General features: G+C 43.0%; 6 protein-coding genes across 6 annotated transcripts; all 6 read right to left on the bottom strand.

Annotated features, from left to right (window-relative positions):
• Positions 1 to 1646: 1646 nt before the first annotated feature.
• Positions 1647 to 4179, bottom strand: LOC117820340 (trace amine-associated receptor 13c-like). The gene is given in 6 exon segments (XM_034694069.1): positions 1647 to 2113; positions 2115 to 2523; positions 2609 to 2694; positions 2696 to 2743; positions 2745 to 2797; positions 4134 to 4179. Coding segments are annotated over 6 exon segments (1053 nt in total). The 3' UTR covers positions 1647 to 1702.
• Positions 4180 to 4495: 316 nt separating this feature from the next.
• LOC117820459 (trace amine-associated receptor 13c-like) lies at positions 4496 to 5823 on the bottom strand. Its single transcript, XM_034694234.1, has 2 exons — positions 5651 to 5823; positions 4496 to 5565 (listed from the first exon to the last, which is right to left on the bottom strand). Exons 1-2 carry the CDS (start codon positions 5821 to 5823, stop codon positions 4746 to 4748), a joined length of 993 nt encoding a protein of 330 aa, XP_034550125.1. The 3' UTR covers positions 4496 to 4745.
• Positions 5824 to 10957: 5134 nt separating this feature from the next.
• LOC117820339 (trace amine-associated receptor 13c-like) lies at positions 10958 to 12035 on the bottom strand. The gene is made up of 2 exons (XM_034694068.1): positions 11863 to 12035; positions 10958 to 11777 (listed from the first exon to the last, which is right to left on the bottom strand). The coding sequence occupies exons 1-2, from the start codon at positions 12033 to 12035 to the stop codon at positions 10958 to 10960; spliced, it is 993 nt and encodes a 330-aa protein (XP_034549959.1).
• A 1742-nt stretch (positions 12036 to 13777) lies between these two features.
• Positions 13778 to 15075, bottom strand: LOC117820528 (trace amine-associated receptor 13c-like). Its single transcript, XM_034694344.1, has 2 exons — positions 14903 to 15075; positions 13778 to 14817 (listed from the first exon to the last, which is right to left on the bottom strand). The coding sequence occupies exons 1-2, from the start codon at positions 15073 to 15075 to the stop codon at positions 13998 to 14000; spliced, it is 993 nt and encodes a 330-aa protein (XP_034550235.1). The 3' UTR covers positions 13778 to 13997.
• A 4762-nt stretch (positions 15076 to 19837) lies between these two features.
• Positions 19838 to 21010, bottom strand: LOC117820535 (trace amine-associated receptor 13c-like). The gene is made up of 2 exons (XM_034694352.1): positions 20810 to 21010; positions 19838 to 20725 (listed from the first exon to the last, which is right to left on the bottom strand). Exons 1-2 carry the CDS (start codon positions 20980 to 20982, stop codon positions 19906 to 19908), a joined length of 993 nt encoding a protein of 330 aa, XP_034550243.1. The 5' UTR covers positions 20983 to 21010; the 3' UTR covers positions 19838 to 19905.
• A 3099-nt stretch (positions 21011 to 24109) lies between these two features.
• LOC117820519 (trace amine-associated receptor 13c-like) lies at positions 24110 to 25220 on the bottom strand. Its single transcript, XM_034694331.1, has 2 exons — positions 25040 to 25220; positions 24110 to 24954 (listed from the first exon to the last, which is right to left on the bottom strand). Exons 1-2 carry the CDS (start codon positions 25210 to 25212, stop codon positions 24135 to 24137), a joined length of 993 nt encoding a protein of 330 aa, XP_034550222.1. The 5' UTR covers positions 25213 to 25220; the 3' UTR covers positions 24110 to 24134.
• Positions 25221 to 25573: the final 353 nt, after the last annotated feature.

Genomic DNA, 25573 nt, shown 5'->3' with positions numbered 1-25573 from the left:
CACTCATAGACTGTATAAAAAAACACGCAGTATCCGTGACGTCACCCATCTGTTCCTGAGAGCTGTTTTGAAGGTGACATATTACGCTCTGTTCATCAACATATATTGGTCTAAGAGGTCCCCAAGGTCTTTAAAGTTTGTGCTCAAAAAAACAGGAGACCAAGCTCTTTAGTCTTGGCCATGGTTGAGTTTGGAGTCTGAGTGTTTGAGGCTGTGGACAGGTGTCTTTATACAGATAACCAGTTCAAACAGGAGCCATTAATACAGGTAACGAGTGGAGGACAGAAGAGCTTCTTAAAGAAGAAGTTACAGGTCTGTGAGAGACAGAAATCTTGCTTGTTTGTGGATGACCAAATACTTATTTTCCACCATAATTTACAAATAAATTCTTTAAAAATCCTACAATGTGATTTCCTGGATTTATTTTCTCATTTTGTCTCTCATAGTTGAAGTGTACCTCTGATGAAAATGACAGACCTCTCTCATCTTTCTAAGTTGGAGAACTTGACACATCAGTGGCTGACTAAATACTTGTTTGCCCCACTGTAAGCTATAGTCTCATTTTGCTTTCAAACAGATCTCATTGTTGACTCGGAGACATGAATGAAACACTTTTGAGATCTCCTCTCTAAATTTATTTTCCTATTGGATTCCTTGTTGATCTGAGTTCATACAAATCAAATGTTCTCTTATTCAAAGTGATGTTATGGACAAACCTCAGCTTGTAAGGTGGCACTACTGCCTTTGCATTTCTTCTCATTGCACATGTTTTATCTTCTTCATTCATAAATCAGACACATGTTATGAGAGGATCAATGGACTGATTCAGGACCTTGAATTAAATCTTGGCGTTGTATCTTTTATAATAAACCAGATGGAAGTGATGACTAGATTTAGATTTAAGGTTTCCACCTAACAATCTCAACAACAAATCTTTCAGAGTCACTGGGGCTGTCTTCATTTCATCATGAACCTGTTGCACAATCCTCCCACAGAGACTTTCTGTACTCACACACTGGAGAGTATTCCTGCAACTGCAGACAAAAACATGCACATGTTGCATCACAAATGTTAAGAAAAGAAATGAACTTCTGCAGACATTTTCAACTATTTGACTTTATTATGAAATGTTTTACTTTCCTAAGGATCATGCACAGCTGCAACACTCTCATCCTCTGTCATTATTCCAAAGATTTCAACTGAAGGCTGTGATTTAAATATTTTACGGTCAACTTTCTCAGGATATAAATAGCATAAAGCTCATACAGTAACAAATAAGATGCATATAAGTTTAACTCCCTAACAGAGAGACGTCTTGGTGCTTGGTGTGACTCAATGCAAAACATAATGACACAATTCAAACCTGATCTCTGTTGCACATCTTTTCCTCAGACCATTAACACAGGGACTCTTTTCCTCTCACCTGGAGGAGAACAGGAGTGTTGTGTTTCATATGAGACATGATGGTTCATGAAAGTATGAATGGCTCATCCTTCTTTGGAAAATTAATAATAATAATAATAATAATAATAATAATAATAATAATAATAATAATAATAATAATAATAATAATAATAATAATAATAATAATAATAATAATAATAATAAGTCACATTAAAGTCAGACTGGAAAAGAAAAAAGCATTGCTTTCATTTCATTATATTTCTACGTCCTTCGTACAGCTTAGACCTCCACAGTCCCTCTACAGGATGTTGGTCTCACAGGAGCCCGGCTGCAGGATCCGAAGAGTAACAATGAGTTTAAGAGATTTCCTGAACCAGGGGTAGAACAAGGCGTAAATCAGAGGGTTGATGCACGAGTTAATCAGGAACAGATAGATCACAAAAGACACAAATGAAGCATTCAGCAGATTTTCATCAACGAGGCTGACGATGTAATACGGACAGAAACAAATCACAAACACGACTACAAGAACACCCAGAGTCCTGGCTGCTTTCAGCTCTGACTTCTTTGCTCTCACAGTCATTGAAGACTTGAGTGTTACAGCTGTGACCACCTGAGAGCGCAGGGCACGAGCCTGAGACACAGCCACAACAAACACTCTCATATACAGAACTATGATGGCAGTAATGGGAGCAAAAAACGTCACAACAAAGGTCAAAAACTCCCGTGATGACGTTAATGAAGATCACACACTCTCCGTAGCATAAACGATACCTGCCCGGTTTAACAAGGTCATCCATGAAGAGGAGGTTGCTGTAAAGGAGAGACAGGAACCAGCACAGACAGACACAGACTGTAACTCTTCTCTCTGTGATCCTGCTGCTGTAACGCAGAGGGTCACAGATAGCAACATAACGGTCCACTGATATCAGAACCATGACTCCTACTGAGGCAGAAGTGATCACGAAAGAAACATCAACGAACAGAGAACACATGAGGTCTCCAAAAACCCAGCAAGATGTCTGTCTGAAGATTTCCACCTGCACCAGCAGGAGGCCCACGAGGAAGTCAGAGACAGCCAGAGAGAGGAGGAGGATGTTGGTGGGAGTGTGGAGCTGCCTGCAGAGGAAGAGAAGACTTCATCGTATGTGATGTTGTTAATAAAACTCAACAGTGAGTGTTAAAATGAGATGATAAACGTTACCTGAAGTGAGAGACTGCGATGATGACGAGCAGGTTGAGAGTCACAGTGAGCACAGAGACGAAGGACAGCAGAGTGTTCAGGATCACAGCTTTCAGACCAGTGAGGTGTGGGCTTCCTGCAGGAGGAGTTGAGGAGCTAGTGGAAAGCAGAGCTCTGCCCCTGACCTCGGCCTCCATCCTCTGCAGAGAGCTGCATCTCAGCAGCTTTTAGACCTGAGCTCTCTGAGTGCTGCTGATTTATCTGTGTCTGTCCTCACCTCAAGGGGGTAGAGGTCTACGTGATGTAATCACGCGCAGGCCTGGTTTGACCTTGATGTGATCATGTGAGTGCAGGCCATGATCTCTTTTGGTTTATTCAGCCAGTTAAGGGATCTTTCATGTTATTCAAAGTTGCAGTTGCACACCATCAAACTGCAGAACAGCCTCTCAAAGTTTCATGCACTTCAACTTACTTCATTTTATTGCAACTTTGAATTCTATCCCCCAAAGAATCAAGATTTTATTTCATCTCATTCTCATACATACGGGGGGTGCAATGCCACTCACACCTATGGTCTCTCAAAGCACTATGGGGGTTAGAGCCTTCAGTCATCAGGCCCCTCTCCTTTGGAATCACCTACCAGTCAGGGTCCAGGAGGCAGACGCCCTTTCTACTTTTAAGAGTAGGCTCCAAACATTTCCCTTTTGATAAAGTCAAAGTCTTCTTTATTGTTAAAAACTGCAGTATGCACCAGACATACAGAGAATTTGATAAATGACAACAACTGATAAACATAGGAAATACACACAAGACGAAGAGAATGGATGAAAAAGACCTAGCTAGAAAAAGATAAGCTAAAGTTAAAAGAAGTAAGCTAATAAATATAATGGTGGATAACTCTGTCCCTCAGTCTGCTGGTTCTGGCCTGGAGAATGCATATTCTCCTTCCTGATGGCAGCAGGCAGAAGAGGCTGTGAGACGGGTGGGAGGGGTCGCCTGCTATGCACAGGGCTTTTCGGGCGAGGCGGGAAGAGTAAATGTAAAAACTTATAGTTAGAGCTGGCTCAAGCTTGGACCAGGTCTTAGTTATGCTGCTATAGGCTTAGACTGACACACTGGGATCCTGTCTTCCCCTCTCTCTCCTCTCTCTGCCTGTCTCTCACTTTAACTCTTCCTGTCCCATTAAAGTTCCTAACCATAGATCTTTCTGGAGTCCCTGAGCTCCCTTGTCTCGTAGGTTCCTCTGGATCTCTGCTGCTGTGGACGTGGTCCAGACTCCAGCTGCTACAACTACTACTATCCATCTCCCCACTATCATCTCTCTCTCTCTTCATCTGCCTCTATCCCTCTCTCCAACACAATCTCAGCAGATGAGTGTCTAACATGAGTCTGGTCCTGCTGGAGGTTTCTGCCTGTTAAAGGAAGTTTGTCCTTGCCACTCACACCTCAGGTTGCAGTGATTTCAACATTTTAAAGTCAACTTTCTTGGGATAGAAATAATCTAAAGCTCATACAGTAAAAAAAAAGAAGATGCATATAAGTTTACCTGCCTCACAGAGAGACGTCTTGGTGCTCGGTGTGACTCGAACCATAATGACACAATTCAAACATGGTGACTCTTTTCCTCTCACCTGGAGGAGAACAGGAGTTTTGTATTTCATATGAAACATGATGGTTCATGAAAGTATGCATGGCTCATCCTTCTTTGGAGAATTAAAGATTTCAGACGGTGCTTTGTTGTGTTTGGTTTGATCGTGTTCTCACATGATAACAACAAACAAGACTCTCCATTCCTGACATGCATGCTGAATTCAAAGTGACATGAAACAGGTGAACCGGTGCTTGCAGGGCTGCCTCATATTTTGAGGCCTTAGTCCTCATCGACCATTCCCCGTTAGTGCATGTCATTCCCTGCCTCTCTTCAGCTTTCTTATCTCATAAAGGATCCCTAGACAGAAAGAGTGAAGTGCTTGTCTCTTCAGTGAAGCTGTGTTTGAGAGAAAAAGGACACATGTACCCCTGGTATGATGAAACCACTCTAAATCCTGAATGTGAGGCTGGTTATTCACATGAAAGTCAGACTGGAAAAGAAAAAAGCATTGCTTTCATTTCATTATATTTCTACGTCCTTCGTACAGCTTAGACCTCCACAGTCCCTCTACAGGATGTTGGTCTCACAGGAGCCCGGCTGCAGGATCCGAAGAGTAACAATGAGTTTAAGAGCGTTCCTGAACCAGGTGTAGAACAAGGCATAAATCAGAGGGTTGATGCACGAGTTAATCAGGAACAGATAGATCACAAAAGACACAAATGAAGCATTCAGCAGATTTTCATCAACGAGGCTGAAGATGTAATAAGGAGAGAAACAAATCACAAACACGACTACAAGAACACCCAGAGTCCTGGCTGCTTTCAGCTCTGACTTCTTTGCTCTCACAGTCATTGAAGACTTGAGTGTTACAGCTGTGACCACCTGAGAGCGCAGGGCACGAGCCTGAGACACAGCCACAACAAACACTCTCATATACAGAACTATGATGGCAGTAATGGGAGCAACAAACGTCACAACAAGGTCAAAAACTCCTGTGATGAAGGTAATGACGATCACACACTCTCCGTAGCATAAACGATACCTGCCCGGTTCAACAAGGTCATCCATTAAGAGGAGGTTGCTGTAAAGGAGAGACAGGAACCAGCACAGACAGACGCAGACTGTAACTCTTCTCTCTGTGATCCTGCTGCTGTAACGCAGAGGGTCACAGATAGCAACATAACGGTCCACTGATATCAGAACCATTCCTCCGATAGAGGCAGAAGTGATCACGAAAGAAACATCAAATAATAGAGAACACATGAGGTCTCCAAAAACCCAGCAGGATGTCAGTCTGAAGATTTCCATCGGCATCAGCAGGAGGCCCACGAGGAAGTCAGAGACAGCCAGAGAGAGGAGGAGGATGTTGGTGGGAGTGTGGAGCTGCCTGCAGAGGAAGAGAAGACTTCATCGTATGTGATGTTGTTAATAAAACTCAACAGTGAGTGTTAAAATGAGATGATAAACGTTACCTGAAGTGAGAGACTGCGATGATGACGAGCAGGTTGAGAGTCACAGTGAGCACAGAGACGAAGGACAGCAGAGTGTTCAGGATCACAGCTTCAGACCAGTGAGGTGTGGGCTTCCTGCAGGAGGAGTTGAGGAGCTGTGGAAAGCAGAGCTCTGCTTCAACATCGGCCTCCATCCTCTGCAGAGAGCTGCATCTCCGGCAGCTTTTAGACCTGAGCTCTCTGAGTGCTGCTGATTTATCTGTGTCTGACTTTACCTCAAGTGGGTAGAGGTCTACAGTGATGTAATCACGCTCAGGCCTGGTTTGACCTTGATGTGATCATGTGAGTGCAGGCCATGATCTCTTTTGGTTTATTCAGCCAGTTAAGGGATCTTTCATGTTATTCAAAGTTGCAGTTGCACACCATCAAACTGCAGAACAGCCTCTCAAAGTTTCATGCACTTCAACTTACTTCATTTTATTGCAACTTTGAATTCTATCCCCCAAAGAATCAAGATTTTATTTCATCTCATTCTCATACAGACGGGGGGTGCAATGCCACTCGCACCTATGGTCTCTCAAAGCACTATGGGGGTTAGAGCCTTCAGTCATCAGGCCCCTCTCCTTTGGAATCACCTACCAGTCAGGGTCCAGGAGGCAGACACCCTCTTCTACTTTTAAGAGTAGGCTCCAAACATTTCCCTTTTGATAAAGTCAAAGTCTTCTTTATTGTTAAAAACTGCAGTATGCACCAGACATACAGAGAATTTGATAAATGACAACAACTGATAAACATAGGAAATACACACAAGACGAAGAGAATGGATGAAAAAGACCTAGCTAGAAAAAGATAAGCTAAAGTTAAAAGAAGTAAGCTAATAAATATAATGGTGGATAACTCTGTCCCTCAGTCTGCTGGTTCTGGCCTGGAGAATGCATATTCTCCTTCTTGATGGCAGCAGGCTGAAGAGGCTGTGAGACGGGCTGGGAGGGGTCGCCTGCTATGCACAGGGCTTTTCGGGCGAGGCGGGAAGAGTAAATGTAAAAACTTATAGTTAGAGCTGGCTCAAGCTTGGACCAGGTCTTAGTTATGCTGCTATAGGCTTAGACTGACACACTGGGATCCTGTCTTCCCCTCTGTCTGCTTGTCTCTCACTTTAACTCTCCCTGTCCCATTAAAGTTCCTAACCATAGACCTTTCTGAAGTCCCTGAGCTCCCTTGTCCCTGAGCTCCCTTGTCTCGTAGGTTCCTCTGGATTCTTCTCTCCCGGCTAGAGCACACCATCAACATCACTGGAACTGCACTCTCCTGGCTGAAATCCTACCTCACTGACCGTCAACAGTTCATTTACACCAACAACTGCACCTCTAACATTGCTCCTCTGGCTCAAGGCGTCCCCCAGGGTTCGGTGCTTGGTCCCCTCCTGTTCATCATTTACTTGCTCCCCCTTGGTAACATCAACCGTCAGCATGGCCTTCATTTTCACTGCTACGCTGATGACATCCAGCTCTACAGTCATGGCCAAAAGTTTTGAGAATGACACAAATATTACATTTTCACAAAGTCTGCTGCTTCAGGGTTTTTAGGTGTTTTTGTCAGATGTTTCTATGGTATAATGAAATACAATTAGAAGCATTTCATAAGTATCAAAAGCTTTTATTGAGAATTACACAGAATTCATGCAATAAGTCAATATTTGCAGTGTTGACCCTTCTTTTTCAAGACCTCTGCAATTCTCCCTGGCATGCTGTCAATCAACTTCTGGACCAAATCCTGACTGATGGCAGTCCATTCTTGCATAATCAATGCTTGGAGTTTGTCAGAATTTGTGGGTTTTTGATTGTCCACCCGCCTCTTGAGGATTGACCACAAGTTCTCAATGGGATTAAGATCTGGGGAGTTTCCTGGCCAAGGGCCCAAAATCTTAATGTTTTGTTCCCCGAGCCATTTTGTTATGACTTTTGCTTTATGGCAAGGTGCTCCATCATGCTGGAAAAGGCATTCTTCATCACCAAACTGCCCTTGGATGGTTGGGAGAAGTTGCTCTGGGAGGACGTTCTGGTACCATTCTTTATTCATGGCTGTGTTTTTAGGCAAGATTGTGAGAGAGCCCACTCCCTTGACCGAAAAGCAACCCCACACATGAATGGTCTCAGGATGCTTCACTGTTGGCAAGAGACAGGACTGATGGTAGCGCTCACCTCGTCTTCTCCAAACAAGCCTTCCTCCAGATGCCCCAAACAATCGGAAAGGGGATTCATCAGAGAAAATGACTTTACCCCAGTCCTCAGCAGTCCAGTCCCTGTACCTTCTGCAGAATATCAGTCTGTCCCTGATGTTTTTACTGGAGAGAAGTGGCTTCTTTGCTGCCCTCCTTGACACCAGGCCTTCCTCCAAAAGTCTTCGCCTCACTGTGCGTGCAGATGCACTCACACCTGCCTGCTGCCATTCCTGAGCAAGCTCTGCACTGGTGGTGGCCCGATCCCGCAGCTGTAACACCTTCAGGAGACGGTCCTGGTGCTTGCTAGACTTTCTTGGGCGCCCTGGAGCCTGTTTGGCAACAATTGAACCTCTCTCCTTGAAGTTCTTGATAATTGGATAGACGGTTGACTGAGGTGCAATCTTACTCGCTGCTATAAACTTCCCTGTTAGGCCCTTTTTGTGCAATGCAATGATGGCTGCACGTGTTTCCTTGCAGGTAACCATGGCTAACAGATGAGGAACAATGGTGTCATGCACCATCTTCCTTTTAAAGTGTCCAGTCACTCAATCATGACAGATTGATAGCCAGCCTTGTCCTCATCAACACCCACACCTGTGTTAATGTGTGTGACACCTGTGTGTCATTGAAATGATGTTAGCTGGTCCTTTTGTGGCAGGGCTGAAATGCAGTGGAAATGTGTTTTTGGTGATAAAGTTCATTTTCAAGGCAAAGAGGGACTTTGCAATTAATTGCAGTTGAGCTGATCACTCCTCATAACATTCTGGAGTATATGCAAATTGCCATTATAAAAACTGAAACAGCAGACTTTGTGAAAATTAATAGTTGTGTCATTCTCAAAACTTTTGGCCATGACTGTATATTTCAACCAAATTCATAACCACTGTAACACACTCCACTATCACAAACTGCCTCTCTGAAATAAAAACATGCTCCAACTACTACTATCCGTCTCCCCACTATCATCTCTCTCTCTCTTCATCTCCCTCTATCCCTCTCTCCAACCTGGTCTCAGCAGATGTGTGTCTAACATGAGTCTGGTCCTGCTGGAGGTTTCTGCCTGTTAAAGGAAGTTTGTCCTTGCCACTGTAACTTGCTAAATGCTGCAAAGTGCTCTGCTCATGGTGGATTAAGATGAGATCAGACTGAGTCCGGCCTGGAAGATGGGACTGGATCTGATCCGGTCTTGATGTTGGGTCTTTGTTAATAATAGAATGAAAAAATCAAATGTTCTCTTATTCAAAGCTATGTTATGTGCAACCCTCAGCTTGTAAGGTTGCAGTCCTGCATCATCATTCGTCTGCTCTCATTCTTATTTGACCCTTGCATTAAAAACCTTGAGTCTTCCTGCATGTGGAGTCTCTCACTGCATATGTTTTATCTTCCTCATATGAAGCATAAACTTGTAGTGAGAGGATCAATGGACTGATTTAATAAATCATTCAATCAATCAATCAGACTTTATTTATAAAGCACTTTTTATACAATGACATTGTAACACAAAGTGCTGTACATAAAAACAACTTCAAACAGAATACATTTAAAAAAGAAGGGTATATATATATATAAATATATTATTAAAAATGCCCCCCATCCTAGTCCCAACCCCAGCCCCAACTCCAAACCCACCCCTGAAACCTAAGGTTAAGAGCACAGTATATGCAACAATAATAATAACAACAATAAAAATAAAATAAATAAATAAATGAAAAATAAAAAAGAAGTTTCTGAACAAACTGAGGAAACTCTCTCATGATATCTTAATGAAAAACACTGGAGGAAAAATAAGATGTTAAAACTCAACACAGGAAGTTAAACTCACCAAAATAAAATAAAGGACTAAGATAATAAAACACTCAAATATTAAACCATTAAAAGAAAATAAGATGCTATGCTTAAAATAAATGAATAAAATAAAATAAAAGTGATGAAAATTTGAACAAATAATAAATTAATTAATTAATAAATGAAATAAGGTGAAATAAAATATTTACATTACTTTAAATAAAACCTTGGGATTGTATCTATCAGATGAAATTGATGACTAGATTTAGATTTAAGGTTTCCACCTAACAATCACAACAACAAATCTTTCAGAGTCACTGGGGCTGTCTTCATTTCATCATGAACCTGTTGCACAATCCTCCCACAGAGACTTTCTGTACTCACACACTGGAGAGTATTCCTGCAATTGCAGACAAAAACATGCACATGTTGCATCACAAATGTTAAGAAAAGAAATGAACTTCTGCAGACATTTTCAACTATTTGACTTTGTTATGAAATGTTTTACTTTCCTAAGGATCATGCACATCTGCAACACTCTCATCCTCTGTCATTATTCCAAAGATTTCAACTGAAGGCTGTGATTTAAATATTTTACGGTCAACTTTCTCAGGATATAAATAGCATAAAGCTCATACAGTAACATATAAGATGCATATAATTTTAACTCCCTAACAGAGAGACGTCTTGGTGCTTGGTGTGACTCAATGCAAAACATAATGACACAATTCAAACCTGATCTCTGTTGCACCTCTTTTCCTCAGACCATTAACACAGGGACTCTTTTCCTCTCACCTGGAGGAGAACAGGAGTGTTGTGTTTCATATGAGACATGATGGTTCATGAAAGTATGCATGGCTCATCCTTCTTTGGAGAATTAAAGATTTCAGACGGTGCTTTGTTGTGTTTGGTTTGACCGTGTTCTCACATGATAACAACAAACAAGACTCCCCATTCCTGACATGCATGCTGAATTCAAAGTGACATGAAACAGGTGAACCGGTGCTTGCAGGGCTGCCTCATATTTTGAGGCCTTAGTCCTCATCAACCATTCCCCGTTAGTGCATGTCATTCCCTGCCTCTCTTCAGCTTTCTTATCTCATAAAGGATCCCTAGACAGAAAGAGTGAAGTGCTTGTCTCTTCAGTGAAGCTGTGTTTGAGAGAAAAAGGACACATGTACCCCTGGTATGATGAAACCACTTTAAATCCTGAATGTGAGGCTGGTTATTCACATGAAAGTCAGACTGGAAAAGAAAAAAGCATTGCTTTCATTTCATTATATTTCTACGTCCTTCGTACAGCTTAGACCTCCACAGTCCCTCTACGGGATGTTGGTCTCACAGGAGCCCGGCTGCAGGATCCGAAGAGTAACAATGAGTTTAAGAGCGTTCCTGAACCAGGGGTAGAACAAGGCGTAAATCAGAGGGTTGATGCACGAGTTAATCAGGAACAGATAGTTCACAAAAGACATAGATGAAGCATTCAGCACATTTTCATCAACGAGGCTGACGATGTAATAAGGAGAGAAACAAATCACAAACACGACTACAAGAACACCCAGAGTCCTGGCTGCTTTCAGCTCTGACTTCTTTGCTCTCACAGTCATTGAAGACTTGAGTGTTACAGCTGTGACCACCTGAGAGCGCAGGGCACGAGCCTGAGACACAGCCACAACAAACACTCTCATATACAGAACTATGATGGCAGTAATGGGAGCAACAAACGTCACAACAAAGTCAAAAACTCCCGTGATGAAGTTAATGAAGATCACACACTCTCCGTAGCATAAACGATACCTGCCCGGTTTAACAAGATCGTCCATTAAGAGGAGGTTGCTGTAAAGGAGAGACAGGAACCAGCACAGACAGACGCAGACTGTAACTCTTCTCTCTGTGATCCTGCTGCTGTAACGCAGAGGGTCACAGATAGCAACATAACGGTCCACTGATATCAGAACCATGACTCCTACTGAGGCAGAAGTGATCACGAAAGAAACATCAACGAACAGAGAACACGTGAGGTCTCCAAAAACCCAGCAGGATGTCAGTCTGAAGATTTCCAACGGCAGCAGCAGGAGGCCCACGAGGAAGTCAGAGACAGCCAGAGAGAGGAGGAGGATGTTGGTGGGAGTGTGGAGCTGCCTGCAGAGGAAGAGAAGACTTCATCGTATGTGATGTTGTTAATAAAACTCAACAGTGAGTGTTAAAATGAGATGATAAACGTTACCTGAAGTGAGAGACTGCGATGATGACGAGCAGGTTGAGAGTCACAGTGAGCACAGAGACGAAGGACAGCAGAGTGTTCAGGATCACAGCTTCAGACCAGTGAGGTGTGGGCTTCCTGCAGGAGGAGTTGAGGAGCTGTGGAAAGCAGAGCTCTGCCCCGACCTCGGCCTCCATCCTCTGCAGAGAGCTGCATGTCCAGCAGCTTTTAGACCTGAGCTCTCTGAGTGCTGCTGATTTATCTGTGTCTGTCCTCACCTCAAGGGGGTAGAGGTCTACGTGATGTAATCACGCTCAGGCCTGGTTTGACCTTGATGTGATCATGTGAGTGCAGGCCATGATATCTTTTGGTTTATTCAGCCAGTTAAGGGATCTTTCATGTTATTCAAAGTTGCAGTTGAACACCATCAAACTGCAGAACAGCCTCTCAAAGTTTCATGCACTTCAACTTACTTCATTTTATTGCAACTTTGAATTCTATCCCCCAAAGAATCAAGATTTTATTTCATCTCATTCTCATACATACGGGGGGTGCAATGCCACTCGCACCTATGGTCTCTCAAAGCACTATGGGGGTTAGAGCCTTTAGTCATCAGGCCCCTCTCCTTTGGAATCACCTACCAGTCAGGGTCCAGGAGGCAGACGCCCTTTCTACTTTTAAGAGTAGGCTCCAAACATTTCCCTTTTGATAAAGTCAAAGTCTTCTTTATTGTTAAAAACTGCAGTATGCACCAGACATACAGAGAATTTGATAAATGACAACAACTGATAAACATAGGAAATACACACAAGACGAAGAGAATGGATGAAAAAGACCTAGCTAGAAAAAGATAAGCTAAAGTTAAAAGAAGTAAGCTAATAAATATAATGGTGGATAACTCTGTCCCTCAGTCTGCTGGTTCTGGCCTGGAGAATGCATATTCTCCTTCTTGATGGCAGCAGGCTGAAGAGGCTGTGAGACGGGCTGGGAGGGGTCGCCTGCTATGCACAGGGCTTTTCGGGCGAGGCGGGAAGAGTAAATGTAAAAACTTATAGTTAGAGCTGGCTCAAGCTTGGACCAGCTCTTAGTTATGCTGCTATAGGCTTAGACTGACACACTGGGATCCTGTCTTCCCCTCTCTCTCCTCTCTCTGCCTGTCTCTCACTTTAACTCTTCCTGTCCCATTAAAGTTCCTAACCATAGATCTTTCTGGAGTCCCTGAGCTCCCTTGTCTCGTAGGTTCCTCTGGATCTCTGCTGCTGTGGACGTGGTCCAGACTCCAGCTGCTACAACTACTACTATCCATCTCCCCACTATCATCTCTCTCTCTCTTCATCTGCCTCTATCCCTCTCTCCAACACAGTCTCAGCAGATGAGTGTCTAACATGAGTCTGGTCCTGCTGGAGGTTTCTGCCTGTTAAAGGAAGTTTGTCCTTGCCACTCGCACCTCAGGTTGCAGTGATTTCAACATTTTAAAGTCAACTTTCTTGGGATAGAAATAATCTAAAGCTCATACAGTAAAAAAAAAAAGATGCATATAAGTTTACCTGCCTCACAGAGAGACGTCTTGGTGCTTGGTGTGACTCGAACCATAATGACACAATTCAAACATGGTGACTCTTTTCCTCTCACCTGGAGGAGAACAGGAGTTTTGTATTTCATATGAGACATGATGGTTCATGAAAGTATGCATGGCTCATCCTTCTTTGGAGAATTAAAGATTTCAGACGGTGCTTTGTTGTGTTTGGTTTGATCGTGTTCTCACATGATAACAACAAACAAGACTCTCCATTCCTGACATGCATGCTGAATTCAAAGTGACATGAAACAGGTGAACCGGTGCTTGCAGGGCTGCCTCATATTTTGAGGCCTTAGTCCTCATCGACCATTCCCCGTTAGTGCATGTCATTCCCTGCCTCTGTTCAGCTTTCTTATCTCATAAAGGATCCCTAGACAGAAAGAGTGAAGTGCTTGTCTCTTCAGTGAAGCTGTGTTTGAGAGAAAAAGGACACATGTACCCCTGGTATGATGAAACCACTCTAAATCCTGAATGTGAGGCTGGTTATTCACATGAAAGTCAGACTGGAAAAGAAAAAAGCATTGCTTTCATTTCATTATATTTCTACGTCCTTCGTACAGCTTAGACCTCCACAGTCCCTCTACAGGATGTTGGTCTCACAGGAGCCCGGCTGCAGGATCCGAAGAGTAACAATGAGTTTAAGAGCGTTCCTGAACCAGGTGTAGAACAAGGCATAAATCAGAGGGTTGATGCACGAGTTAATCAGGAACAGATAGATCACAAAAGACACAGATGAAGCATTCAGCAGATTTTCATCAACGAGGCTGAAGATGTAATACGGAGAGAAACAAATCACAAACACGACTACAAGAACACCCAGAGTCCTGGCTGCTTTCAGCTCTGACTTCTTTGCTCTCACAGTCATTGAAGACTTGAGTGTTACAGCTGTGACCACCTGAGAGCGCAGGGCACGAGCCTGAGACACAGCCACAACAAACACTCTCATATACAGAACTATGATGGCAGTAATGGGAGCAACAAACGTCACAACAAGGTCAAAAACTCCTGTGATGAAGGTAATGACGATCACACACTCTCCGTAGCATAAACGATACCTGCCCGGTTCAACAAGGTCATCCATTAAGAGGAGGTTGCTGTAAAGGAGAGACAGGAACCAGCACAGACAGACGCAGACTGTAACTCTTCTCTCTGTGATCCTGCTGCTGTAACGCAGAGGGTCACAGATAGCAACATAACGGTCCACTGATATCAGAACCATTCCTCCGATAGAGGCAGAAGTGATCACGAAAGAAACATCAAATAATAGAGAACACATGAGGTCTCCAAAAACCCAGCAGGATGTCAGTCTGAAGATTTCCATCGGCATCAGCAGGAGGCCCACGAGGAAGTCAGAGACAGCCAGAGAGAGGAGGAGGATGTTGGTGGGAGTGTGGAGCTGCCTGCAGAGGAAGAGAAGACTTCATCGTATGTGATGTTGTTAATAAAACTCAACAGTGAGTGTTAAAATGAGATGATAAACGTTACCTGAAGTGAGAGACTGCGATGATGACGAGCAGGTTGAGAGTCACAGTGAGCACAGAGACGAAGGACAGCAGAGTGTTCAGGATCACAGCTTTAGACCAGTGAGGTGTGGGCTTCCTGCAGGAGGAGTTGAGGAGCTGTGGAAAGCAGAGCTCTGCCCCGACCTCGGCCTCCATCCTCTGCAGAGAGCTGCATGTCCAGCAGCTTTTAGACCTGAGCTCTCTGAGTGCTGCTGATTTATCTGTGTCTGTCCTCACCTCAAGGGGGTAGAGGTCTACATGATGTAATCACGCTCAGGCCTGGTTTGACCTTGATGTGATCATGTGAGTGCAGGCCATGATCTCTTTTGGTTTATTCAGCCAGTTAAGGGATCTTTCACGTTATTCAAAGTTGCAGTTGAACACCATCAAACTGCAGAACAGGCTCTCAAAGTTTCATGCACTTCAACTTACTTCATTTTATTGCAACTTTGAATTCTATCCCCCAAAGAATCAAGATTTTATTTCATCTCATTCTCATACATACGGGGGGTGCAATGCCACTCGCACCTATGGTCTCTCAAAGCACTATGGGGGTTAGAGCCTTCAGTCATCAGGCCCCTCTCCTTTGGAATCACCTACCAGTCAGGGTCCAGGAGGCAGACACCCTCTCTACTTTTAAGAGTAGGCTCCAAACATTTCCCTTTTGATAAAGTCAAAGTCTTCTTTATTGTTAAAAACTGCAGTATGCACCAGACATACAGAGAATTTGATAAATGACAACAACTGATAAACATAGGAAATACACACAAGACGAAGAGAATGGATGAAAAAGACCTAGCTAGAAAAAGATAAGCTAAAGTTAAAAGAAGTAAGCTAATAAATATAATGGTGGATAACTCTGTCCCTCAGTCTGCTGGTTCTGGCCTGGAGAATGCATATTCTCCTTCTTGATGGCAGCAGGCTGAAGAGGCTGTGAGACGGGCTGGGAGGGGTCGCCTGCTATGCACAGGGCTTTTTCGGGCGAGGCGGGAAGAGTAAATGTAAAAACTTATAGTTAGAGCTGGCTCAAGCTTGGACCAGGTCTTAGTTATGCTGCTATAGGCTTAGACTGACACACTGGGATCCTGTCTTCCCCTCTGTCTGCCTGTCTCTCACTTTAACTCTCCCTGTCCCATTAAAGTTCCTAACCATAGACCTTTCTGGAGTCCCTGAGCTCCCTTGTCTCGTAGGTTCCTCTGGATTCTTCTCTCCCGGCTAGAGCACACCATCAACATCACTGGAACTGCACTCTCCTGGCTGAAATCCTACCTCACTGACCGTCAACAGTTCATTTACACCAACAACTGCACCTCTAACATTGCTCCTCTGGCTCAAGGCGTCCCCCAGGGTTCGGTGCTTGGTCCCCTCCTGTTCATCATTTACTTGCTCCCCCTTGGTAACATCAACCGTCAGCATGGCCTTCATTTTCACTGCTACGCTGATGACATCCAGCTCTACAGTCATGGCCAAAAGTTTTGAGAATGACACAAATATTACATTTTCACAAAGTCTGCTGCTTCAGGGTTTTTAGGTGTTTTTGTCAGATGTTTCTATGGTATAATGAAATACAATTAGAAGCATTTCATAAGTATCAAAAGCTTTTATTGAGAATTACACAGAATTCATGCAATAAGTCAATATTTGCAGTGTTGACCCTTCTTTTTCAAGACCTCTGCAATTCTCCCAGGCATGCTGTCAATCAACTTCTGGACCAAATCCTGACTGATGGCAGTCCATTCTTGCATAATCAATGCTTGGAGTTTGTCAGAATTTGTGGGTTTTTGATTGTCCACCCGCCTCTTGAGGATTGACCACAAGTTCTCAATGGGATTAAGATCTGGGGAGTTTCCTGGCCAAGGGCCCAAAATCTTAATGTTTTGTTCCCCGAGCCATTTTGTTATGACTTTTGCTTTATGGCAAGGTGCTCCATCATGCTGGAAAAGGCATTCTTCATCACCAAACTGCCCTTGGATGGTTGGGAGAAGTTGCTCTGGGAGGACGTTCTGGTACCATTCTTTATTCATGGCTGTGTTTTTTAGGCAAGATTGTGAGAGAGCCCACTCCCTTGACCGAAAAGCAACCCCACACATGAATGGTCTCAGGATGCTTCACTGTTGGCAAGAGACAGGACTGATGGTAGCGCTCACCTCGTCTTCTCCAAACAAGCCTTCCTCCAGATGCCCCAAACAATGGGAAAGGGGATTCATCAGAGAAAATGACTTTACCCCAGTCCTCAGCAGTCCAGTCCCTGTACCTTCTGCAGAATATCAGTCTGTCCCTGATGTTTTTACTGGAGAGAAGTGGCTTCTTTGCTGCCCTCCTTGACACCAGGCCTTCCTCCAAAAGTCTTCGCCTCACTGTGCGTGCAGATGCACTCACACCTGCCTGCTGCCATTCCTGAGCAAGCTCTGCACTGGTGGTGGCCCGATCCCGCAGCTGTAACACCTTCAGGAGACGGTCCTGGTGCTTGCTAGACTTTCTTGGGCGCCCTGGAGCCTGTTTGGCAACAATTGAACCTCTCTCCTTGAAGTTCTTGATAATTCTATAGACGGTTGACTGAGGTGCAATCTTACTCGCTGGTATAAACTTCCCTGTTAGGCCCTTTTTGTGCAATGCAATGATGGCTGCACGTGTTTCCTTGCAGGTAACCATGGCTAACAGATGAGGAACAATGGTGTCATGCACCATCTTCCTTTTAAAGTGTCCAGTCACTCAATCATGACAGATTGATCGCCAGCCTTGTCCTCATCAACACCCACACCTGTGTTAATGTGTGTGACACCTGTGTGTCATTGAAATGATGTTAGCTGGTCCTTTTGTGGCAGGGCTGAAATGCAGTGGAAATGTGTTTTTGGTGATAAAGTTCATTTTCAAGGCAAAGAGGGACTTTGCAATTAATTGCAGTTGAGCTGATCACTCCTCATAACATTCTGGAGTATATGCAAATTGCCATTATAAAAACTGAAACAGCAGACTTTGTGAAAATTAATAGTTGTGTCATTCTCAAAACTTTTGGCCATGACTGTATATTTCAACCAAATTCATAACCACTGTAACACACTCCACTATCACAAACTGCCTCTCTGAAATAAAAACATGCTCCAACTACTACTATCCGTCTCCCCACTATCATCTCTCTCTCTCTCTTCATCTCTCTCTATCCCTCTCTCCAACACGGTCTCAGCAGATGTGTGTCTAACATGAGTCTGGTCCTGCTGGAGGTTTCTGCCTGTTAAAGGAAGTTTGTCCTTGCCACTGTAACTTGCTAAATGCTGCAAAGTGCTCTGCTCATGGTGGATTAAGATGAGATCAGACTGAGTCCTGTCTGGAAGATGGGACTGGATCTGATCCGGTCTTGATGTTGGGTCTTTGTTAATAATAGAATGAAAAATCAAATGTTCTCTTATTCAAAGCTATGTTATGTGCAACCCTCAGCTTGTAAGGTTGCAGTCCCGCATCATCATTCGTCTGCTCTCATTCTTATTTGACCCTTGCATTAAAAACCTTGAGTCTTCCTGCATGTGGAGTCTCTCACTGCATATGTTTTATCTTCCTCATATGAAGCATAAACTTGTAGTGAGAGGATCAATGGACTGATTTAATAAATCATTCAATCAATCAATCAGACTTTATTTATAAAGCACTTTTTATACAATGACATTGTAACACAAAGTGCTGTACATAAAAACAACTTCAAACAGAATACATTTAAAAAAGAAGGGTATATATATATATATAAATATATTATTAAAAATGCACCCATCCTAGTCCCAACCCCAGCCCCAACTCCAAACCCACCCCTGAAACCTAAGGTTAAGAGCACAGTATATGCAACAATAATAATAACAACAATAAAACAAATAAATAAATAAATGAAAATAAAAAAGAAGTTTCTGAACAAACTGAGGAAACTCTCTCATGATATCTTAATGAAAAACACTGGAGGAAAAATAAGATGTTAAAACTCAACACAGGAAGTTAAACTCACCAAAATAAAATAAAGGACTAAGATAATAAAACACTCAAATATTAAACCATTAAAAGAAAATAAGATGCTATGCTTAAAATAAATGAATAAAATAAAATAAAAGTGATGAAAATTTGAACAAATAATAAATGAATTAATTAATAAATGAAATAAGGTGAAATAAAATATTTACATTACTTTAAATAAAACCTTGGGATTGTATCTATCAGATGAAATTGATGACTAGATTTAGATTTACGGTTTCCACCTAACAATCACAACAACAAATCTTTCAGAGTCACTGGGGCTGTCTTCATTTCATCATGAACCTGTTGCACAATCCTCCCACAGAGACTTTCTGTACTCACACACTGGAGAGTATTCCTGCAATTGCAGACAAAAACATGCACATGTTGCATCACAAATGTTAAGAAAAGAAATGAACTTCTGCGACATTTTCAACTATTGACTTTGTTATGAAATGTTTTACTTTCCTAAGGATCATGCACATCTGCAACACTCTCATCCTCTGTCATTATTCCAAAGATTTCAACTGAAGGCTGTGATTTAAATATTTTACGGTCAACTTTCTCAGGATATAAATAGCATAAAGCTCATACAGTAACAAATAAGATGCATATAAGTTTAACTCCCTAACAGAGAGACGTCTTGGTGCTTGGTGTGACTCAATGCAAAACATAATGACACAATTCAAACCTGATCTCTGTTGCACCTATTTTCCTCAGACCATTAACACAGGGACTCTTTTCCTCTCACCTGGAGGAGAACAGGAGTGTTGTGTTTCATATGAGACATGATGGTTCATGAAAGTATGCATGGCTCATCCTTCTTTGGAAATTAATAATAATAATAATAATAATAATAATAATAATAATAATAATAATAATAATAATAATAATAATAAGTCACATGAAAGTCAGACTGGAAAAGAAAAAAGCATTGCTTTCATTTCATTATATTTCTACGTCCTTCGTACAGCTTAGACCTCCACAGTCCCTCTACAGGATGTTGGTCTCACAGGAGCCCGGCTGCAGGATCCGAAGAGTAACAATGAGTTTAAGAGATTTCCTGAACCAGGGGTAGAACAAGGCGTAAATCAGAGGGTTGATGCACGAGTTAAAATAGAACAGAAAGATCAAAAAAGACAAGTATGAAGCATTCAGCACATTTTCATCAACGAGGCTGATGATGTAATACGGACAGAAACAAATCACAAACACGACTACAAGAACACCCAGAGTCCTGGCTGCTTTCAGCTCTGACTTCTTTGCTCTCACAGTCATTGAAGACTTGAGTGTTACAGCTGTGACCACCTGAGAGCGCAGGGCACGAGCCTGAGACACAGCCACAACAAACACTCTCATATACAGAACTATGATGGCAGTAATGGGAGCAACAAACGTCACAACAAGGTCAAAAACTCCAGCGATGAAGGTAACGACGATCACACACTCTCCGTAGCATAAACGATACCTGCCCGGTTCAACAAGATCATCCATTAAGAGGAGGTTGCTGTAAAGGAAAGACAGGAACCAGCACAGACAGACGCAGACTGTAACTCTTCTCTCTGTGATCCTGCTGCTGTAACGCAGAGGGTCACAGATAGCAACATAACGGTCCACTGATATCAGAACCATTCCTCCGATAGAGACATTAGTAACAGCAACAGAAAAATCAATGAAAAGAGAACACATGAGGTCTCCGAAAACCCAGCAGGATGTTTGTCTAAAGATTTCCAACGGCACCAGCAGGAGGCCCACGAGGTAGTCAGAGACAGCCAGAGAGAGGAGGAGGATGTTGGTGGGAGTGTGGAGCTGCCTGCAGAGGAAGAGAAGACTTCATCGTATGTGATGTTGTTAATAAAACCAACAGTGAGTGTTAAAATGAGATGATAAACGTTACCTGAAGTGAGAGACTGCGATGATGACGAGCAGGTTGAGAGTCACAGTGAGCACAGAGACGAAGGACAGCAGAGTGTTCAGGATCACAGCTTCAGACCAGTGAGGTGTGGGCTTCCTGCAGGAGGAGTTGAGGAGCAGTGGAAAGCAGAGCTCTGCTCTGACCTCGGCCTCCATCCTCTGCAGAGAGCTGCATCTCCAGCAGCTTTTAGACCTGAGCTCTCTGAGTGCTGCTGATTTATCTGTGTCTGTCCTCACCTCAAGGGGGTAGAGGTCTACGTGATGTAATCACACTCAGGCCTGGTTTGACCTTGATGTGATCATGTGAGTGCAGGCCATGATCTCTTTTGGTTTATTCAGCCAGTTAAGGGATCTTTCATGTTATTCAAAGTTGCAGTTGCACACCATCAAACTGCAGAACAGCCTCTCAAAGTTCCATGCACTTAAACTTACTTCATTTTATTGCAACTTTTAATTTGAACCCCCAAAGATTCTCAAAAACACAGGTAGTACAATGCAGCAAGTGTTCCTCAAGACCATCCAATGAAGCACCATGTAGAAAATGTAGACATGTTGCATCATTGTGCGGCATTCCCAACATCATGACAGACTTGTTACTTCACGTCTTGAACAATGACTGATTAAAAAGAGTTTCTGGAGTCCCTGAGCTCCCTTGTCTCGTAGGTTCCTCTGGATCTCTGCTGCTGTGGACGTCCCAGACTCCAGCTGCTCCAACTACTACTATCCGTGTCCCCACTATCATCTCTCTCTCTCAGACGTTCTCCCTTCAGTGTTTCATGTTTACAGGAAACACACTTTATATTTCACATTACAGAGAGCTCGCGTCCTTCAGTGATCTCCCTCCCTGATATTATCTGACACAAGTTTGATCTGTGGATATAAGTTTTAATGTGATAGTTTCATCACGGGCAGCTTGGCCTGAGCTTTGACTGAGGTTATGTCGGATAATAACTGAGAGCCGGTCATGGCTTTACTCCACACTTTCTCATATACACAGGAAACACAAGCAGGTGATGAAGATGTGAAGAGAGAATCATTGAAAACATGACTGTCACTTTGCTCGGTGGCTTTTTTTACGTCTTCTGATGTTACTTTGGTTTTTACCTCCAGACGAACACGTTAGGACACGGTCTTGTTGTGTTTCCTCTACACTTTGGAGAAATGTGACGGTGAGACAAAGCTGATTAAATATTTGATGAACTTTAAGAAGCGCTTTTATCTTTTAATGACAGCTTATGTGCTCTGGGGGGGGGGGGGGGGGGGGGGGGCCAAGACGGGCGAGGCCAGCAAGCTCAACAAGCTGGTAAAGAAGGCCCGCTCTGTGGTTGGCCTAGAACTGGACAGTCTGGAGTCAGTGGCTGAGAGGAGGATGATGGACAAACTGCAAGCCATCCTGGACAACCCCTCTCACCCTCTCCATGATGAGCTGTGGCTGATGGGGAGCTCGTTCAGTCAGCGCATCATCCCACCACGGTGCAAGACTGAACGCTTCAGACGCTCCTTTGAGCCCACCGCCATCAGACTGTTAAACAGTAAAGAAGGCCACAGACTGCATCACGCTGACCCCTGACCCCCCCATGAACAGATCCATACCATCCCTGTATTGTCTGTCACACTCATAGACTGTATAAAATATGGACGCAGTATCCGTGACGTCACCCATCTGTTCCTGAGAGCTGTTTTGAAGGTGACATATTACGCTCTGTTCATCAACATATATTGGTCTAAGAGGTCCCCAAGGTCTTTAAAGTTTGTGCTCAAAAAAACAGGAGACCAAGCTCTTTAGTCTTGGCCATGGTTGAGTTTGGAGTCTGAGTGTTTGAGGCTGTGGACAGGTGTCTTTATACAGATAACCAGTTCAAACAGGAGCCATTAATACAGGTAACGAGTGGAGGACAGAAGAGCTTCTTAAAGAAGAAGTTACAGGTCTGTGAGAGACAGAAATCTTGCTTGTTTGTGGATGACCAAATACTTATTTTCCACCATAATTTACAGATAAATTCTTTAAAAATCCTACAATGTGATTTCCTGGATTTTTTTTCTCATTTTGTCTCTCATAGTTGAAGTGTACCTCTGATGAAAATGACAGACCTCTCTCATCTTTCTAAGTTGGAGAACTTGACACATCAGTGGCTGACTAAATACTTGTTTGCCCCACTGTAAGCTATAGTCTCATTTTGCTTTCAAACAGATCTCATTGTTGACTCGGAGACATGAATGAAACACTTTTGAGATCTCCTCTCTAAATTTATTTTCCTATTGGATCCTTGTTGATCTGAGTTCATACAAATCAAATGTTCTCTTATTCAAAGTGATGTTATGGACAAACCTCAGCTTGTAAGGTGGCACTACTGCCTTTGCATTTCTTCTCATTGCACATGTTTTATCTTCTTCATTCATAAATCAGACACATGTTATGAGAGGATCAATGGACTGATTCAGGACCTTGAATTAAATCTTGGCGTTGTATCTTTTATAATAAACCAGATGGAAGTGATGACTAGATTTAGATTTAAGGTTTCCACCTAACAATCACAACAACAAATCTTTCAGAGTCACTGGGGCTGTCTTCATTTCATCATGAACCTGTTGCACAATCCTCCCACAGAGACTTTCTGTACTCACACACTGGAGAGTATTCCTGCAACTGCAGACAAAAACATGCACATGTTGCATCACAAATGTTAAGAAAAGAAATGAACTTCTGCAGACATTTTCAACTATTTGACTTTATTATGAAATGTTTTACTTTCCTAAGGATCATGTACATCTGCAACACTCTCATCCTCTGTCATTATTCCAAAGATTTCAACTGAAGGCTGTGATTTAAATATTTTACGGTCAACTTTCTCGGGATATAAATAACATAAAGCTCATACAGTAACAAATAAGATGCATATAAGTTTAACTCCCTAACACAGAGACGTCTTGGTGCTTGGTGTGACTCAATGCAAAACATAATGACACAATTCAAACCTGATCTCTGTTGCACATCTTTTCCTCAGACCATTAACACAGGGACTCTTTTCCTCTCACCTGGAGGAGAACAGGAGTGTTGTGTTTCATATGAGACATGATGGTTCATGAAAGTATGAATGGCTCATCCTTCTTTTTAAAATTAATAATAATAATAATAATAATAATAATAATAATAATAATAATAATAATAATAATAATAATAATAATAATAATAATAATAATAATAATAATAATAAGTCACATGAAAGTCAGACTGGAAAAGAAAAAGCATTGCTTTCATTTCATTATATTTCTACGTCCTTCGTACAGCTTAGACCTCCACAGTCCCTCTACAGGATGTTGGTCTCACAGGAGCCCGGCTGCAGGATCCGAAGAGTAACAATGAGTTTAAGAGATTTCCTGAACCAGGGGTAGAACAAGGCGTAAATCAGAGGGTTGATGCACGAGTTAATCAGGAACAGATAGATCACAAAAGACACAAATGAAGCATTCAGCAGATTTTCATCAACGAGGCTGACGATGTAATACGGACAGAAACAAATCACAAACACGACTACAAGAACACCCAGAGTCCTGGCTGCTTTCAGCTCTGACTTCTTTGCTCTCACAGTCATTGAAGACTTGAGTGTTACAGCTGTGACCACCTGAGAGCGCAGGGCACGAGCCTGAGACACAGCCACAACAAACACTCTCATATACAGAACTATGATGGCAGTAATGGGAGCAACAAACGTCACAACAAGGTCAAAAACTCCTGTGATGAAGGTAATGAAGATCACACACTCTCCGTAGCATAAACGATACCTGCCCGGTTCAACAAGATCATCCATTAAGAGGAGGTTGCTGTAAAGGAAAGACAGGAACCAGCACAGACAGACGCAGACTGTAACTCTTCTCTCTGTGATCCTGCTGCTGTAACGCAGAGGGTCACAGATAGCAACATAACGGTCCACTGATATCAGAACCATTCCTCCGATAGAGGCAGAAGTGACGGTGAAAGAAACACCATATAATAGAGAACACAGGAGGTCACCGAAAACCCAGCAGGATGTCAGTCTGAGGATTTCCAACGGCACCAGCAGGAGGCCCACGAGGAAGTCAGAGACAGCCAGAGAGAGGAGGAGGATGTTGGTGGGAGTGTGGAGCTGCCTGCAGAGGAAGAGAAGACTTCATCGTATGTGATGTTGTTAATAAAACTCAACAGTGAGTGTTAAAATGAGATGATAAACGTTACCTGAAGTGAGAGACTGCGATGATGACGAGCAGGTTGAGAGTCACAGTGAGCACAGAGACGAAGGACAGCAGAGTGTTCAGGATCACAGCTTCAGACCAGTGAGGTGTGGGCTTCCTGCAGGAGGAGTTGAGGAGCTGTGGAAAGCAGAGCTCTGCCCCGACCTCGGCCTCCATCCTCTGCAGAGAGCTGCATCTTCAGCAGCTTTTAGACCTGAGCTCTCTGAGTGCTGCTGATTTATCTGTGTCTGTCCTCACCTCAAGGGGGTAGAGGTCTACATGATGTAATCACGCTCAGGCCTGGTTTGACCTTGATGTGATCATGTGAGTGCAGGCCATGATCTCTTTTGGTTTATTCAGCCAGTTAAGGGATCTTTCACGTTATTCAAAGTTGCAGTTGCACACCATCAAACTGCAGAACAGGCTCTCAAAGTTTCATGCACTTCAACTTACTTCATTTTATTGCAACTTTGAATTCTATCCCCCAAAGAATCAAGATTTTATTTCATCTCATTCTCATACATACGGGGGGTGCAAT

The sequence above is a fragment of the Notolabrus celidotus genome, chromosome 10, assembly GCF_009762535.1.
Source record: "Notolabrus celidotus isolate fNotCel1 chromosome 10, fNotCel1.pri, whole genome shotgun sequence".
In the NCBI taxonomy this organism is placed as follows: Eukaryota; Metazoa; Chordata; class Actinopteri; order Labriformes; family Labridae; genus Notolabrus; species Notolabrus celidotus.
The sequence above is the reverse complement of the archived record's forward strand: the minus strand, read 5'-3'. Positions and strand labels throughout refer to the sequence as shown.

Coding starts and splice junctions, on each gene's coding strand:
- LOC117820459 (XM_034694234.1), bottom strand. CDS start 5,823: ATGGAGGCCGATGTTGAAGCAGAGCTCTGCTTTCCACAGCTCCTCAAC. Junction 5,566..5,650: donor ATCGCAGTCTCTCACTTCAG/GTAACGTTTATC, acceptor CTTCCTCTGCAG/GCAGCTCCACACTCCCACCA.
- LOC117820339 (XM_034694068.1), bottom strand. CDS start 12,035: ATGGAGGCCGAGGTCGGGGCAGAGCTCTGCTTTCCACAGCTCCTCAAC. Junction 11,778..11,862: donor ATCGCAGTCTCTCACTTCAG/GTAACGTTTATC, acceptor CTTCCTCTGCAG/GCAGCTCCACACTCCCACCA.
- LOC117820528 (XM_034694344.1), bottom strand. CDS start 15,075: ATGGAGGCCGAGGTCGGGGCAGAGCTCTGCTTTCCACAGCTCCTCAAC. Junction 14,818..14,902: donor ATCGCAGTCTCTCACTTCAG/GTAACGTTTATC, acceptor CTTCCTCTGCAG/GCAGCTCCACACTCCCACCA.
- LOC117820535 (XM_034694352.1), bottom strand. CDS start 20,982: ATGGAGGCCGAGGTCAGAGCAGAGCTCTGCTTTCCACTGCTCCTCAAC. Junction 20,726..20,809: donor ATCGCAGTCTCTCACTTCAG/GTAACGTTTATC, acceptor CTTCCTCTGCAG/GCAGCTCCACACTCCCACCA.
- LOC117820519 (XM_034694331.1), bottom strand. CDS start 25,212: ATGGAGGCCGAGGTCGGGGCAGAGCTCTGCTTTCCACAGCTCCTCAAC. Junction 24,955..25,039: donor ATCGCAGTCTCTCACTTCAG/GTAACGTTTATC, acceptor CTTCCTCTGCAG/GCAGCTCCACACTCCCACCA.